At 38.0% G+C, this 18,681-nt stretch overlaps 2 protein-coding genes across 2 annotated transcripts; both read left to right on the forward strand.

Moving 5' to 3' along the window:
* The first annotated feature begins 5,015 nt into the window (after positions 1 to 5,015).
* Positions 5,016 to 8,042, forward strand: LOC116922568. Its single transcript, XM_045173919.1, has 3 exons — positions 5,016 to 5,336; positions 5,488 to 7,036; positions 8,005 to 8,042. The coding sequence occupies exons 1-3, from the start codon at positions 5,016 to 5,018 to the stop codon at positions 8,040 to 8,042; spliced, it is 1,908 nt and encodes a 635-aa protein (XP_045029854.1).
* Positions 8,043 to 8,684: 642 nt separating this feature from the next.
* Positions 8,685 to 11,256, forward strand: LOC116933265. Its single transcript, XM_045173920.1, has 4 exons — positions 8,685 to 8,808; positions 8,881 to 9,659; positions 9,818 to 10,110; positions 11,040 to 11,256. The coding sequence occupies exons 1-4, from the start codon at positions 8,685 to 8,687 to the stop codon at positions 11,254 to 11,256; spliced, it is 1,413 nt and encodes a 470-aa protein (XP_045029855.1).
* The last annotated feature ends 7,425 nt before the right edge of the window (positions 11,257 to 18,681 follow it).

Here is an 18,681-nt window from a genome sequence, read left to right on the forward strand (position 1 = left end):
AACTCCCTTTGTTTGAAGAAAGGGGAAACTAAAAACTACCGATGTAAGCGTTGGGCCCCTCGGTGGAACTAAGAAAAAGCCCCGACATCATATAAATAGTTTAGCAGTAAAATCTACAGTTCCTAGGATAAGAATAAAAATAGGAAATTCTGTTGTAAAAGTGCTGTTTGACACTGAAGCTGAGAGAAGCGTTATTAGCAGCACATTTTTTCATAAGCTTAAAAAACGAAAGGAATTAATTAATTTTACTGAAGAGGTAGATGTGGATCTTTTCAGCATAAATGACAGGCGCCTCGTCACGGAAGGTACAATCACCGTTAACTTTTTTGTGGCAGAAGAAACGCCACGCCAAACACTTAGGCAGAAATTCATAGTCGTAAATGGAATTGTTGAAGATTGCGTTCTAGGGCGCGATGCACTTTGGAAACATCAGTTTATCTATAACGGAAAACAACAGTCCATCTACCGAGTTCCGGAAATTGATCACTTCCAGGAAACAGAAAATCCCTTTGTGATTAGCAAATCTTTGAGAATTCCTCCAAATTCCACTAGTCTCCTAGAGACTAGAGAAGAGGAAACTCACCCTTTCAACCCTCGCAATACTTGTCATTTTGTTAGATGCTGTAATATTCCCTCCGGGCTTAGCTTGGAACCCTACATCTCTACGACACCAAATCGTTCGCTCCGTGTGGTGGCTGTTAATGGAACAGATAAAACCATATTTCTACCTCGCCTTTCAGTGTTAGGAACCCTTCATATTTCCAGACCTTCAAGAAAGCCTGTTGAAACAATGGCTTCAATTAGCGTAGCTTCAGATCCAATCAACACAGCAGCCATTGAGTCGGCTCTTCCAGACATAGATGAGGAAAACAAAGAGAATTTGCGTAGATTAATAATAAATAATTATAACAGTTTTGCTTTTAAAACAAGTGAGTTAGGCCATACTACTTTAGTAAAACATGTCATTGACACACAAGGGCAAGGTCCTATTCGTCAAAGGGCATATCGCACGTCTCCAAAACAAAAAGAGATAGCTAAAAATATCATTGAGGAACTGATGCAAAATAAAATAATTCGTTATTCGATGTCCCCGTGGGCAGCCCCGATAGTATTAGTAAGTAAGAAAACAGGGGATGTCCGTTTGTGTGTAGATTTTAGAAAATTAAACGCAATTACAAAAAAAGATTCTTTCCCTTTACCTCGTATTGACGACGTTTTAGATTTTCTTGTGGGACAGAGGTATTTTTCCACATTAGATCTTGCATCCGGATATTGGCAAATTGAGCTCGAGGAGGAATCCAAAGAAAAAACAGCCTTCATAGTCGATGACAATTTGTACGAATGGAATCGTTTGGCGTTTGGTTTAACCAACGCCTCGGGAACGTTTCAAAGACTGATCCCATATAGCACATTTCTGCCGTCGGATGTCCGAATCATGGCCGAACATCCGTTAGATATCTATGTACTCAATGGGTAGTTCCAGGGATGTCCGTCGGCTAGTCACCTTGGAAGTGCAATGGATGTGCGAAAATTATATTCTACGGACCTCCTTCCAACAGCCAAAAAGATTTTCAATTGTTTCATTTAAGGATCGGCCTCGAGCCAATCGGGGCGCTTTTTTGCAAATCGGGTTTCTCATTTCGGGCCATCGAGGCGTGGCTCAGGGTGGAAAATTCTTCTCCCCGAATTCAATTGGGGTTTGCAATCAATTGGATTGCAATCAATCGATTCATCAATGCAAAAAACATTATCGATTGACCCGATCTATCCGATAACAACCCCGATAATAGCTCATTCTACCCGCTTGCCCCGATTTTTACTCTGAAACCGAAAGAACGGCATTTTTTTTTATTGCTTCGGGGCAACGGGTTAACCTCAAATTTTTCCCCGCACCGCCCCGGTTGAAAAAGTGGCACCTCATTTCAACCCCGAATGCACTTTATCGGTGCGGGGCGGTTAACTCGATTAGAACTAATTGGGGCCGATCACTAAGTTTCATTATTAATTGTCAAAATTTCTTGAGAGGGGGAAAACTTAACCGTGTTAAATTTTTTCCCTTAAACGTATTTTTATTTGAAGTCCAGCATTTAAAATGAAAAATTTAAAAAATAAAGGAGTAATTATCTATTTGCCGGACGGTTTATTTTAAAATTTATTACAAAAAATGAATAAAATATATGAAAGTCGTGAGTTTGTTTGCACAAGCTTTCCGTTTAGCTTACGGGAACCAAGCCATTGAAAATTAAGTTACAGAAAATAAATATTATTCGGCATCTAATAATATTAAAAGCAAGTATACTTATGATAGGATTATAATTTCAAATAATAAAAAACTACTTTAAACTCAATAAATCATGCTTAAGTTTAAAATTCAAAAAATATTTAGCATAAATTGTTTAATTTCAATTTATACACCTCTGGTTTAACCAAAGTTCGACATCATCTTGACTTCTTAAAAATCCTGTATGTGATTTGTTATCGAAAAAGCTCAAGTGTTTTACAACAATTCGATTGTATTGTTCGAAAATGATACATAATATATCTGTAGATTGGCAGCGTGGAATAATATTCGACTGTGATGCGGAAGACCCGAGTTCGAATCCTGGTATAGCCTAATGTTTTTTCAAGAATAGATGTCCAATACATGTCATATTTATAGCCAAATGAAAGCCCGTTCGGATATCCTTAGAATGTCTGACGGCGCTGTTGAGGGTGGTCAAAACCAAAAAAAAATACATCCATAGGACATCCAAATCGGATATCGGGCTGTCCGGAGGATATCAAAAAGATGTACTCAACATCCGACCCCGACATCTGTCGGACATCCGACGGACTGCCTTGTGTTATGTGGGATGAATTCAGTTTTACGAAGAGTTATTGGAAAAATTTGTCTCGTTTATCTTGACGACATAATAATTTTTTCAAGAACAATTGAAGAGCATTTTAGCAATTTGAAGATTGTTTTTTCCCTCTTAGAAAACGCGCACCTAAAAATGAAATTGTCAAAATGTGAATTTTTAGCGCAATCCGTTTCCTATCTTGGACACGTAATCACGGCTGAAGGAATAAAACCAGACCCTGCTAAAATTGAAACCCTTGTTAATTACAAAAGACCTGGTACAGTAAAAGAATTACAATCTTTTTTGGGACTAGCCAGTTACTACAGACGGTTTGTAAAAAATTTCTGTACCGTCGCCCACCCCTGGTTATCACAGACCAAAGGAAAACCTACTGATAGTGTAACTTGGAAAACAGATGAAATTGCAGCTTTTGAGTATTTGCGACAATGTTTAATATCAGAACCTATCTTGATATATCCGGATTTTTCAAAGGAATTTCTGATTTACACGGACGCAAGTAACTATGGCTTAGGAGCCGTCCTTTCTCAGATGAAAGACGGAAAGGACCAACCTATAGCCTATGCAAGCAAACATCTTAATAAAGGGGAAATCAAGTATTCGACAATAGAAAAAGAGGCTGCAGCAGTAGTGTTTGGGATAAAACGTTTCCGACATTACTTACAAGATCAACCCTTTGTTATTGTAAGTGATCACAGGCCTCTTCAGTGGTTGCAGACTTTTAAAGGCGAAACAGGACGACTAGGTAGATGGGCGATTTTGTTATCTAATATGAAGTTCAGTGTTCAGTACCGACCAGGTCGAGTACACGAGAATGCCGATTTTCTTTCAAGAATACCGATGAATCTAATATCTGCCATTCCTGCAGACAACAACGTAATGTGTCAAGAACAGCAGAAAGATTCTCTGTGCAAAGCAATCGTTACGTTTTTGGAACAAAATGAACCTTGGAAAAAAGAAGATGGCCCGATGCCTTCTTGGGTCAGTGAAATAGATTATTTCTTTGTTGAAAATGGCCTTTTATGTAAACACTACGAACCTACGTCAGTGAAAAGAAGAAACTTTGAACAGTGTCAAGTGGTTGTTCCACTTTCTCTGAGAAAGCAACTTTTACAAGAATACCATGATTCCCCATTGTCAGGACATATGGCAACTAGGCGAACATTTTTTCGTCTAAGGGACAAATACTATTGGCCTACCATGTTACGGGATGTTAAGGAATATTGCACTTCTTGTGAACCTTGTGCGCTGGGACGTCGAGTGCACAGTACGAAAGCCTATCTCAACCCGTTAGACCTCGCTACAAGACCTTTTGAAGTATTGGGCTTAGATTTCCTAGGTCCAATCAAACCGCATTCACTTCAAGGAAACAATTATATATTAGTAATCACGGATTACTTTTCTAAATGGATAGAAGTCATTCCTCTTACCAACTGTACCGCCCTCAGTACTAGTAAAGCCTTAGTAGGCCTAGAACGAATTATTTTACATCATGGTCCCCCGAAAGCAATAATTACAGATCGAGGCAGTAATTTTACTTCTGAATTATTTTCTGTGCTTTGTAGAGCTTTAAACATTAAACGCATGAAAACAACTGCGTATCACCCTCAGACTAATGGGCAAACAGAGCGATTCAACAAAACTGTTGGTGAAATGATAAGGAAATATTTGGAGAATGGATTCGAGCGGTGGGAGGATATTTTAGGCCCCGTTGTTTTCGCTTATAATAATTCTGTCCACTCGTCAACACTTGAGACTCCATATTTTCTAAATCACGGTCGTGATCCAGTCATGCCGATTGATCAATTCCTCCGTCCTCCCCCTTCCCTAGTTACTCCCTCAGACTATAAAAGTCAAATTATGAAACGCTTACACGAAACCTTTCAGCTTGTCAAAATCAATCTTTCCCAAGCTCGTGAACAACAAAAAGCCCAGTACGATAAACGCGTAAAAGAGCAAAAATTTAACGTAGGAGATAAAGTTTTACTGGATATGCGAACGCCCTTGGCGGGAATTAGTAAAAAACTCATTCCACGTTTTATAGGCCCTTTTAGAATTTTGAAAGTAAGCAACAATAGTACTGTGGAAATACAACAAGACGTAGGAAAACAAACTCAGCTTGTACATGTGAATCGAATAAAACCCCTATTTGAGTCAATGATCTGGAAAGACGAACCAGGTGTCGACTTTTTTTATGTAAGAATTGAGAAACAAGCCGAAAAATTCGTACAAGAAACCGTAGATGAACTTCTACTCCTAGAAACAAACCTTCAATCTGAGTTAGAACAAATTCCTTGTGAAAAAGAAACTCCTACTCAAAATTTGATGAGACCCCCACCCACAATTCCTCCTACTCCAAATTTAATGATAAGTTCACCAACAATTTCCTTACCTTCCAAACCGATTCCAGAGACGTCAACCTTACCCATACAACCAGAGCGTCGCCTCGGGTTACGTCCTCGGAATCTTTTAAAACCAGTTGTCAAATTATGAAATTGTATTGCTGTAATTTTTTTTTGTTAATTACGTTCGAATTACTTTAACTATCTTTAAACCGTGTTTAAATTCTAAAAACTTTGTATTAGTAATCTTAATAATTCATAGAATGGATCCCTGAAATTGATTTTGAAATTACTTTTCTCATAGATTATGTCTTCTACCCCTCCTCATCATACCGTTTTTCTGTCGCCTCCATGCTCTTAACATCACTATTTGTAATTGTACGGCTGCTCAGCTAAAAGGGTTCCTAAAATTCACTAGCGATGACTGTGATTATCAAATAAGCCCCCTTCCCACTATTCCAGTATATTATGATGTCTATTCTACTCTTCCCCAAATCACCCGTTTTGTTGGCCATTCGTGTACCATATGGCTGGAAAAGAAACACATCTATACTGACTTCTGGGGTTGGCAAACTCCAAGTCAATCAAGAGTGCCAATAGAAGTCAATGCACATGAATTTGAAAAAATTTGTGATTCCCGATTGTGCCATGGCAAAAGCATGGACTACTTAGGAAACAATAAGTGGTCGTTCGAACGTATTCCAAATGTGCAGGGTAGCTGGCTTCAAGTCACAGGTGATCAGCTGATCAACTGCCGATTAGAAGAAGTTACTTTAGAAACTGAGTGCGCTAACTGTACGATAAGTTCACCCATTGGCGATATACCGGGAGGGATCAACGGATCCGTTTCTCACAACCTAGTGACCATTGTCTGGAAAGAATCGTTAAGAGAAGTTCAACAGTGCAAACTAAGGCTTGTGGAAACAGGTATCGCTCAACGTTACCTGACTAACAACAGCGAAATAGAAAGAATTCGTGACGTCGAACAACAACTTGACTTTGTTTACAATACAACTAACAAGGAATATTGCAATTCATCCGAAAAAAGTTACAAACAAGTAATCGGAAAGGACAAAGTAATTTTACGTTTACATTCTTTAACTGATACCAACGCTCATCCGAGTAAACCACTGGAAGAAGACATCGAAAAAATTGCTGACATTATCCGGGCTGAAATCAGCGGAGCAGCACATTCTCAATACGCACGAGACCGAACTACCGATGGAATAAATGGAGTGACTCGAGAAATTCGAGCTCTGCAATGTGAAAATCGAGTGCTGGCACACAAAACTGCTATCGCCACCGCACAACACAGTGGATGGCTTGCTGCCAGTTACCTTAATTTACCCACATGTAGCAAATTGATAGCCACTGGTGAATCGATCAGCGTCTATCAATGCTCCCCGAAAAATTCAACGATCACCACTGAAATCACAAACTGTGGTCCTCAACCCAAACTCGGCGACTACACTTTAGACACTGAAGCATGGGAACTGACGCCTTACACCCCCTGTTACTGGCACAAAAATTTCGTCAACATCAACGGCCGAGCACATTTCTACAAAAACAGTTCTTGGCATCCAATCGTCCCCGGTGTAATAATCCAAGGACATAGTTTGATCAACACTTTTCCGTATGAAATTGATAAGCTACTGGCACTAAGTTTACACCCCGCGCTAACCCCCTACCCGATGAGCACCGCAGCTGCAATCGCCGAGATAATAGCTGCTGCTAAAGAAGAACATAGCATCGACCTTGGAAATCCTTTTCACATGAGCACTCTTCTTTCCTCACTCCAAAAAGAAAAGAACGTTTCCCTGTCGTCTAAGTTTCTTAGTTGGTCAAGTAGCATTTGTAGTCTTCTAGGGATGGGATTTATCTGATTCTTTTTTTTTTCATTTTTGTTGAGTAGGTTCCCTTATTGCAAGATACATACCTTGTTATTCTTTTCTAAGTACTTGTAACCCTTTCACTTGCTTCACCAAAACATCTGATAATGATATAGAAGTAGGCCACCCCGCGTTATTAAACCCCTCAAATCCATCACCGCCCATTACTATTGTAAACTTACCCGCCTCTATTCAACAACCCGCCCCGGAACTTTTTGCCCCATCAGCCCCTTTTCTACAAGGAGAGCCTCCACGGAACAAATTCCACCGGGACGCACTAAGACAAGCGCATCGAGAAGCAGCTGTTCTGTTGAATTAATTAATGTTGTTTTCTTGTTTTGTTTTGCCTCACTTTCTATTCCGTTCCAAATTTGACCTTGATTGATTGCGAGACGCAATCTTTTGGAACCGGATAGCTATGTAAAGAACCAAAACAATTTATTCTCTATCATTTTCATTATTTTTTCCCTACCCTTTATTCTTACGTAACATTAATTTTTTATACGCCCCCCTTTTCTATGTAATTTCTTCCTTAGACGTCTTACAGACTGATTTACCCTTCAAACGTTTCAACTAAATTTTCTTGTAGTTCGACCTTCACGAACCCCGTAAAAAAACTTTTGTTCTATGGAAAATAGCGAGAGTCACTTTTCACAATTCAGTTCTTAAAGAGTTGTTCCCCAATTTTTTGTGCTACTCAAATATACTTTACTAGAAACGACAATGAAAAAGTAAGTTAAAATATTAATAACTTACAATATAGTAATGCTATATATAAAATATTAATAACTTACAATATGGGAAGTGATTGCCACTTACTTGTTCTTTGGAAGTGATTGCAATGGTGATTGCACTGCTCATCTCCTGCTAAAATCAAACGACGACAATTTAATTATCGTTTTACTTTGAAATTAGGGCTGCAAACAATGGCGAATCGACCAGCCAAAATGTAAACAATCTACGTCCAACGAGACGCAAGCGTAACTGCTCCAAAGAACAAATTCCGCTTTTAATATATAATGTGGAACTGTCTAGCAGAAGTGGAAAGTTAAACACTTTCAGAAATTCTTCGACCATTTTAATTTTTTTAAAATTACACAAGCATTTTTAAATTAAAATAAAAAAAATGAACTTTGCATTAAAATTAATTCTACGCACGATAAAAATTTTTCAAAATGAAAAAAAAAAATCAAACACCTTAATGCAACAGTTCAAAAGGGGTAGTCCCATAAGAGCCTACGTTAAAGTAGTCTACACAGTAACACACCCGGCAAGAGTTGCCAGTAGCAGTTCATTCCAGTTTTCGTCCCTTTTTCCCAGACGAGGGTCTCTGGAAATACGCCTACCATAAACTTATATACCATGTCAAAGTTGCCCCTACTTCCTCAGTCAGGTCTTCTTCTAATGTAGTTGGAGTCTTCTAATGGAGTCTCTTTGTGATTTCTGACACCACTACTGCAGCCGAAATACGCCAGTGCTTGAAAAATGTCCATGAGCATCGTTCATTCAACTCAGTAAAAGAAGATTCAGAAAGTTTTCGATTAATGTTCCCTGATAGTAAAATTGCGCAGGGCTACTCCCAAGGTAGAACAAAAATGGCCTATGTTTTAAATTTTGGTCTCGGTCCCCTTTTTAATGAAAATCTACGTGCTCAAGTAAAAAGCAGTATTTGTATCACGGGATACTTTGACGAATCGACCAACAGAGTCATCAAGCAAGGTCAAATGGATCTGCATGTGCGTTTTTTTAACTCTATTACCAGGCTTATAACAACCAGCTACTTTAATTCAGGTTTCTTCGAGCGATGCAAAGCACAAGATTTGCTAGAACATTTCAAACTGGGATTTGCTGGTCTTCCTTTTGACAAACTGATTCAAGTGTCAATGGATGGGCCAAATGTTAATTGGAGTTTCTTAAATAAGCTCGAACAGGATCTTGTGATCGAACTTAGTGAAAAAAATGTGGACCCTCCCGGTCGATTTGAATTAGGATCGTGCGGGCTGCACGTTGGCCACGGAGCATTCCGAAGTGGTCATGACATTGTAAATTGGAAAGTTCAACAGGCTCTCACGTGCAGCTACTGGCTTTTCAAAGAAAGTACCTTGAGAAAAGCTGAGTTTAAAGCAATAGCAAAGTCAACTTGTTTGCCGAAGAAATTTTGCTCCACCCGTTGGGTAGAAAATGTTGAGCCTGCCAAAACTCTACTTGCTATTTCTCCACATTTAGAAATTTTTTTGAAAGAAGCCAAGCAAAGCAGGAAGGAGAGTCTTCACAGCTGGAAAACGCTGGTGGAATTTTTTAGTGATCCTTTCTACAAGGCCAAACTTCAGTTTTTTATTTGTGTTGGACAGGAGATTGAGCACAAATTCCAATCTCTGAACCCAATGGCTCCATTGTTATTTGAAGAACTGTTGCAAATTTTAACGCAACTTTTAAAACGTTTTTTGAAACCTCAATTTTTTGAACAATTTGAAGGACGGCCCTACAAAGTCGTCACTGCCGACTTGGAAAACGAGGAATATTTTCTTGCTTGTGAAAAAATTAAAATTGGCAGTGGAGCAGTAAGTGAAATTTCAAAAATTGTTGATTTGCAGAAAAAAAAGAAGACTTCAGTAACTGATTTGGACATTAAAATCTTCAGAAATGAATGTGGTATGTCACGAAGCTTTTTTTTGATGGGGAAATTCAATTAATCTATCCTTTCAACTGTTTTATTTTTTTTGGTAGTAAAATTTCTCGTCAAAATGTGTTCGAAAATCATCGAACGATCCCCCTTCGATATTCAATCGTTAGGGCAAAATCTTGTTTTGACCCGGAGGTTCTTCTATCACAACCCGAGATTGCACGAAAGAGGAACGAACTTTTGCGCGAAATTTTCGTTAAAGCTAACCGTCTTACCCATTCAGACAGTGATAAAATTGAATCTCAATTTGACAAACTCGTGACATTAGTTGGCTCTAAGTTGAAACCAGATTTTGAAGCTTTTCATCCAGACCCAAGTTGCAATATTGAGCAAAAGAGGTTCAGACTAGATGCTCTTTATTCTTTCATTTTTTGTCCTGCCAATTTTCCCGCTGGTTACGAAGAGCTCTACAGATTGATTCAACATGCCCTTACTTTCTCTCAGGGGGAAGGGAACGCGGGAGGGAATGCTCCCGTAGAAATGGGATTCTCAATAAATGAGAACATGCTAGAAGAAAATATGGAGAAGGAAAGCATTGTGAATGGACCAGTTTCGGATGCTGCGTTGCAAAATTTAAAAAAATCCAGGAGGGTTTCGATTGCAGGGGGAGATAGGAGAAAAGGGGGTTTTTTATTTATTTACCCTAGTAATACTTTTCCAATTAAGGAAATGTTCTAGAATACTACACTTTAAGACATTCTGCGTCTTCTTCAGTCTTTATAAATAATTAATCATCCCTAGGTTTTCCATGAAAATTAATTCAAGTAAAAGGCTAGGTAGTAATACTTTTCCAATTCAGGAAATGTTTTAGAATACTACACTTTGAGACATTCTGCGTCTTCTCCAGTCTTTATAAATAATTAATCATCCCTAGTTTATCCATGAAAATTAATTCAAGTAAAAGGCTAGGGATGCTGTTTAGTATTTTTTGCGTTTTTAGTGTCAAGAAAATATGTAAACATGGGTGATTCAAATGTGGATATGGGGATAATGGATAAACTAGGGACGATTAATTATTTATAAAGACTGGAGAAGACGCAGAATGTCTTAAAGTGTAGTATTCTAGAACACTTTCAGAATTGGAAAAGTATTACTAGGGTAAATAAATCAAAAACCCCCTTTTTTCCTATCTCCCCCTGCAATCGAAACCCCCCTGGATTCTTTTATCATTTAGCAACGCAGCATCCGAAACTGGTCTATCGAAGGTTATAAACATTTTTTTGTTTTGCGATTGATTAGTTTATTTGTTTTTTAATTTTTTTTGCAGATTAGTCTACGACTATATCATGAAGGTTGGAGGGCCAAATAAAGTCGATATTGGCTTCCAGATGATCAGAGAAGCCCGTTTAGCTTCAAATCGCTACAAAATGGCCTTGCAAGAAAAAAAAGCACCAACAAGATCAGGAAAAGCGACAATCGCAAAAAAGAAAGTTAGAGACAGAAGCTTTGAACATCAGACGAAATATTGCACGTACGACTGTTGAGAGTAACGAAGCCGTTTTAATTTCAAAGAATCGGCTTCGGGAAGTGGAGGCGCAAATTGCCAAATTATAGTCGAATTTCGCTTTCCTCCAACCAATTCTAAATATTTATCAATCTTGTCATTTGTCGTTGATGTCTCTGTCTCCGTTGGAATCTCCGATATCGTTGTAACCAAGATTTCTGTTTTCATTCAATAATATAGACTGGCTTTTTGTCTTTGAAAATAGCCAAAAATGGTCTTGGAATTCTTTGAAAAGTCTTGGAATCTTAGAACTTTTACCTAGTGGGAATCCTGGGTAATGTAAGTATCTTATTTCTAATTCATTGGGTTGCTGACTTACGTCAACAGCAACCCCAATAGCTCTGCTATAAATCAATCTCATCTTAGCTGAAATTCATAAAAAATTCTCTATTTAGTTGCAGCTATATCCATCACCTCAACTCTCCCCTATTGTGACGGAAGTACGTCAATTACAAAGAGAAGAGGTTCCTATTGCTTGGCAAGAAAATTTACCTTAAGTATCAAATATTCGGGGTTTGCAATTTTACTGAATATTGAATACAAAATTAAGAAGGCTTCGCAGTTCGCACGTTATGATTTTTCACTTGTGACCATTATTTTGTTGTAAGAATTATAATCTGATTGCATTTAATCTCTCTTGGGAGTGAGTACAGACAAACTACTTGTATTTTTTTAATGCACGGCACTCGGTATTCAATTTATTTCTGATTGCTACTCTAATAGGACATTTTTTCTCCGGTAGAACGTCTCCGTAGATGTTTTTTCATGTGTCTCTGACAAACCCTGTCAACAATTATTATAAAATGAAAACGGTTTACAATATTTTGGAATAAAATCCTGGCATACTAATAATGTCGTTGAGGTCATCTTCTGGGAGACCAGGTTTGTTTGACTCAGTGTTTGAAGCATCATTCTTTGATTTTTTATTGCATTCACCTGACAAGGACCGACTTCCCAAAAACGTCTTAGAGTAAATGGATTCCAACAGTTTGTTCGTCATTAAATTAAAATTATCTTTCGTTTCCCTGCCAACGACCAGCACTTTATCGATTTCTGATGTTTCAAGTTTTATATGTGAACCCGCTACTAAAGGAACCTGAAATATAAAGCTAGTTAGTAATTTACTGTCCCGTTTCAAAATGTAATGTTAATTAGCGACTAAACTATAACTCTGAATAAATAAAACTTTACGGCGATCGTTAGCTCTCGATGAAAGCTATCTATTGCTGTAAAATTCAAATGAAAATTACTAAAAGGAAAAAATTCGGGAGCAAAAGTTTTGGGTTTGCTTTCTTGATTGGGTCGACTACTGATCCGGATCGCAAAATCTGAGATGTGAGATTTGCGACTTTTTTCCTATTTTTTTTTTCTATTTGCATTATACGGAAATGAATAGCTGTCACCAAGAGCTAGCGATTGCCGTAAAATTTGAGTTATTCAGAGCTATAGTTCGGTCGCAAATTAATATAACATTCTGTATAGCAGTAAATTACTAATTAGCTAGCGTCTACCTAATAGAGCAGTAAAACATCCTGCGTTGCGCGTTTTCCACAAATGCGAAAATCTCATTTGTGTCCAAGTTGGTCTGCTGCGGCTGCAGCGTCTTATGGAGAAACCATCTTCTTCACGTTAAAAATTAAGTTTTTATAACTATAATTTAGATTTCCCCCTTTTCTTCCTAGCAGTGGGTACCCTATTCATCTTTTCATTTCCCAATATTTTTTTCTAGCTCCAGATCTATCTACTTTATTTTTATTTTATTTTTGTTTGTAAGTTGCTCGTCTCTTTTAGCCGAAGAATTTCGTTTGCTGCCAGAAATTCGTCTGCCACAAGGGGATGAACAACAAACCATTCACAAACAATAGCTAAATAAAAATAAACCAGATAGAACTAGGGCTAGAAAAAAAATTGGGAAATGAAAAAATGAATAGGGTACCCTCTGCTAGGAAGAAAAGGGGGAAAATCTTAATTATATTTATGAAAACTTATTTTTTAACATGAAGAAGTTGGTTTCTCCATAAGACGCTGCAGCCGCAGCAGACCAACTAGGACACAAAAATTTCGCATTTGTGGAGAACGTGCAACGTAGGATGTTTTACTGCTCTATACGGCAATACGCTATTAAATTTCATTTGTGTGGAGTGATGGTGATTTAAATTTCTTAGAAATACATTACTTTCACCACGAGCTGTATGGACTGACAAACAATTTCTTAAATTTAGAGTTAAGTCATAATTTGTTTTCCAATTTGTTACCGAAGACAGCAAATTACTCAGCAGTTAGGCAACATTGTTTGTTATTTTGAACAGACATCGTTTTTCGATTTTTCTTGTTTTCATTTTGAACTGAATTCCATAACATTTTCCGAAATCCGAAGTAAGTTAACTCACAAGAAATCAGACGTTTCAATTCATAAGGAATTTTTAAAAATCAATCCAACAATTACACTCACAAATCAAAAATGGAGAAAGTTGAGATGGCATTAAAAGACGACTGTGAAAGCCACTACAATACAAGAATTAGATTAGTGACCAGTAAATTTGGAAATGGATTTATGGTTCAATTGTCACCTGACATGTTTCAGGAAGCAGGTGATTCAAAGAAAATAAATTTACAAGTATAGTTATTTTAATCTCATGTTGCCTAATCTTATGTTCACAAAAGACGAGGACAATGTTGAACATGTTCAACATGTCGAGTCACATCAATCTGAAGTCGATCCACCTTCTCACAGCTGCAACAAAGGCCAACCAGAAAGTGATTCATCATCATCCCAGAACCAAGATGTTAATCATCAGGTAAATTTTGTAAACCAAACAAACAAGCATAAATGAGTGAAAAGTGTTTCTATACCATTAGATTGAGTCACTGACCAAACGAAATGACGAATTAGAGATTGAAAATGGTTTATTGTACACAACAATCCAAGAATTGAATAAAGAGATTAATGATTTGAAACAAGAATTGAGGCAAACAAATGCTACTAGTAAAAGTAGCCAGGGGAAAAGAAACAGGACGAGTGATGAGCTGCAAGTCATGGTAATAAGTCAACGTCTATGGTAACAATCATTATTTTTACCAATTTTACTCGATTTATATTTCAGGTTCCTTTAGTAGCGGGTTCACATATAAAACTTGAAAGATCAGAAATCGATAAAGTGCTGGTCGTTGGCAGGGAAACAAAAGATAATTTTAATTTAATGATAAACAAACTGTTGGAATCCATTTACTCTAAGACGTTTTTGGGAAGTCGGTCCTTGTCAGGTGGATGCAATAAAAAATCACACAATTTAGAATTTCAATGTTTTGAGAAACCACTGACAAACAATAACAAATCGGGTGGTACTAAACGGTAGTACCAAACGACTTTTCTGAAATTTTATATGAAAGGGAAAGCTAATGTAAAATCACAAGCTTGAAGCCCTTAAAATTCCACCCACAAAATATATCATTAACATTGATTAATTACATCCCTAGAATTTCGATTAATCGTTTAAAAACAATAATATCACGATAATGGCGTGAAAATTGCTTGGCGGATTTTCTAACGTCCCCCCCTAGCGGTTATCCGACGATAACCGTAGTGAAGACTCGAGTCCAACCTTGGAACCAACTTTCAAAGCTGGAAAAGGTCCGAGGTTGGACTCGAGTCACTGAGACTGTGTTGTTTGTCAATCAGCAAAAGAACATGCGATTTTGGTTGATAGGTGGCAACATCTACAATTTCGATTTCAGTTGTCAATCAACAAGAACTTGCAACTTTTGGTTGATAGATGGCATCGTGGCCCGCCCTTTCCCCCTCCTTCTACAATTAAAATCGAAATATCTCCTTAATTTTTACGTTTTATAAAGAAAAAGTTATGATAGTTAGAATCATCAGCTGTATTTAAAAATACATAATTTTTATTTTTTTTCGTGAAAAGAACCCACCCGTAGGGCTGTGGCCCGGGTCATGAAAACCCGGGTCAGATTCCGGGTCAAGGAAAAAAAACCCGATAAAAGGCAACCCTTTAAGGAATTTTTTTTTTCGGGACGGGTTTCGGTAAGGTTCAAGGGGTTCTCGGCCTAACCCGAGATGTGGCGCCATCTAGTAGTAAGACTAAGAAGCTTTTAACTCTTACGCTAGTTACGAGTCAACAAAGCAGAATAGCTTAAAAACATAGCAATCTACAGTAACGGTCAGGAATCGGGGTATCTCTCTGCGTACTTGGGAACTTAGGTCCTACCACCAAGTCACCAACCCACAGGCGCCTCGGGACGTTTGTCTCAATATAGTGCTGCGACTGGGGACCAATTTTCAAAACAATTTTTCCACTTTCCACAATTTCTACACAAGTTTTACACAATTCTATGCCAAACAAAATCACATATAGTTTTGAACTGCTGGAGACTATGCTAAAATGCTATGCTTTCCTACTTCAAGTTCTAGCTCATTGTAAAAAAATTTAAAGATATTGTGGATAGTGGAAAAAATCGTTTTGAAAATTGGCCACCATTCGCAGAAAACGTCCAAATGTACCTAAATCCTGTCAATCAGGCGATGCTACTGGTAAAAAAAGAAGTTTTCCAAATATAAACGTTGTAATGGTTGAGTCTGATGACGAGACTGAAAAGAAGAGAAGAAAAGTGCATTTGACCCGATAATTACGCGGGACATGACCCGACCCGGGTTGTTTTTTCTGACCCACGGGTCAAGCGGGACGGGACATTTTTTTGCATCGTCAACCCGGTTCAAAACCCTTTAAGGAAAAAAACCCGTTAATTTTACCCCTTAAGAAAAAACCCGTCCCATTTGGTCCGGGCCACAGCCCTACCCACCCGACAAGCTCTAATACGGCGAGATAGGGAAAGAGTCCCGTCCTTTATTTAGAGTAGTCTATGCATCTGTACAGTAGCGGTCCACGAAGTGGGAGGCTCGCAAAGTGGGAATTCCTACAAAGTGGGAAGGGGTGGAGCCTGCACCAAAAAGACCCCTTTAGCCTTGTATTCTTTGAACTTGCGCGGGGGTTTAAACTTCAAACCCTTTTTAACCGGTTTTCTGCCCTAAATATATGATGGAAATCGCTGCCGAGTAAAAAAAAAACCCTTTAATTATTGAGATAACTCACCAATCATATTTAAAAATTCCTTGTGAAATTTCAATCAAAATTTTGTTTTTTCTAGTCTACTTCATGTGTTCTATGTTATTACGATTAAACCTAGAAAATGTTTTTTTATTTGTAATGTACTTCTATTGATGTAATATACGTAATATTTTGCTGTGATGAATAAGAGAAACAGAAAGTGCGTACGTACACACTTTCTTAATGATAAACTTCATGTATCGGGTTCAGCAACAAATATTGGGCCACGGGAACAGTGCTGAGGGCACCAAGGTCACATCTCTCTAGCAGTTGCAAGAACCCTTCTTGTATTGTTCTTAAGGGGCGCCACGAAGTGGGACAAACCGGCAAAGTGGGAAGCTTCTCCCTCGCACGACTTGTCCCACTTCATGGACCGCTACTGTACGAGCGACAGTAAAATGCGGATCTAGACTGCAGTTGGGGTAAACTACAGACTTTTAGATGTGGACTGTTCCCCCAAAACAACCCCGAACAAGGCGCACTTAATGGTTAAGGCCTGTAAACTTGAGTAGGGGAGAACGGGGTCAAACTGGACAAAAAAATTTTTTCCTCTTTATTTAGATTTCTATGTTCTTTTTCTAATATTTATTTTTAGTTAATGATGCAGCACCTTCTTGGGTAACTCCACAATTTTTTTGTAATTTTTAAGTCTTAAAATAAACGAGTTATAAGGATTTTAATGAAGTCGGTTTTTTTTAGTTTTTATTTAAACGGCGGGGCGAAACTGGACAGGAACGGTGTGAGATTGGACACTGCCAGTTTTCCTCATAAGGAGACGTAAAATAAATTTAAAAAAAAATATGGGTAGACTGCTTATTCAATATTTTATTCATTCATATTGAAATATTTGCAATAGAAATGAAAAATAGAGAGTTATGTCATTTTTACGAAATAGGGGGCTGAAATGGACAATTTGTAGGCGGGTAGAGTAAAATGGGAGGGCTTAACAGAGTATCGAGTTCGATTTGTAATCGATATCTTATTTTTAGCAGAATGTTTCGTATATGGCTTCTCCACAAGCACCTCCCACTCCAATATCGAAGTTGTCCGATATGACCCCAAAACTGTGTGTCCAAAATGACCCAACCCGGTGCTATTTAGTATTTCGTTAATAACTTAACACTGGAAAGGCATTAAAATTTAAGTTTTTTATCAATCATTAAAGAAATGAATTGGCTATTTCACATATCATTATTTTATTCATTTGTAGTGTTTTTCACTTTAAAAATGCTTACAGTAATAGGGAAGAATATTACATCAAACAGGGCCATTTTTTTAATTCTGCGATAACAAGAACAATAATGATTCTATTTTGATCAATATTTTTTCTACAACGTTAAACATTGCAGTCTATACAAAAATTTAAAAAAAATTTTTTTTCCATAACATGTAGCACTTAGGGTCTTTGTCCAATATGACCCGTGTCCAAGTTGACCCCGTTCTCCCCTACCTCCCATGGTCGGTAGACATAACTTAGCGAGAGCCAATCAGACAAAAAACAAGGGTTACGACGACACCATCTGCCGCTCACAACTGTTACCTCGTTGAAAATCACCCCAAAATAACTAAAACACTTGTTATAGTTACATCACGATATAATAGGAAAGGCTGCGTTCATAAATTATGTAACGTGATAGGGGGGGAGGGGGTTGAACGAAATGTTACTGATTGTGACAAGGGGGGTGGGGGGTTCAAGACTTTGTCACGTAACAAAGGCAAAACCATATTTGCCTGTGTCGCCATCTATCCGAACAATTAGGAAACCGAGAAAGAAAATTCGAGAAAACCCTTTCGTCGTTTCGCAGCCAACGGCTGTATTGCGAAACGACTTTACAACGTCTCAGTAGAGGATGGTGCCCTCTGTTTAGTTGCTGTAGGTCTAGAAACTTCAAGAAAATGGATAAAACTAAAATTTATCCCTGAGAGATTTTCCTTGGGAAAGATTGAAGGCTATCCCGTGGTTATGGGCCCCAAAATGTTTATTGTTTCCCTAGGGGTTCCAGCCGGGTTTTGATTGGTTGTCAATTGGAGGGAATTATCGCGTGTAAACTGGGGAACTTTTCGTTTTTATTTATTTTTTATTCGATTTGCCGTATTAAACTACGTGTCTCGGCAAATTTTCAAGTCTGTTGGTGTTTTTCTTCATTTTATATATTTATTTATTCGGTCGAAATCCAAATTTTTGAGGTTCCCGCCGGTTTGTGATTGGCTGCGAAATTGGGGGGAATTATCGCGTGTAAACTGGGGAACTTTTCGTTTTCATTTATTTCTTATTCGATTAG

Source organism: Daphnia magna, linkage group LG5, assembly GCF_020631705.1.
Source record: "Daphnia magna isolate NIES linkage group LG5, ASM2063170v1.1, whole genome shotgun sequence".
Classification (NCBI taxonomy): domain Eukaryota; kingdom Metazoa; phylum Arthropoda; class Branchiopoda; order Diplostraca; family Daphniidae; genus Daphnia; species Daphnia magna.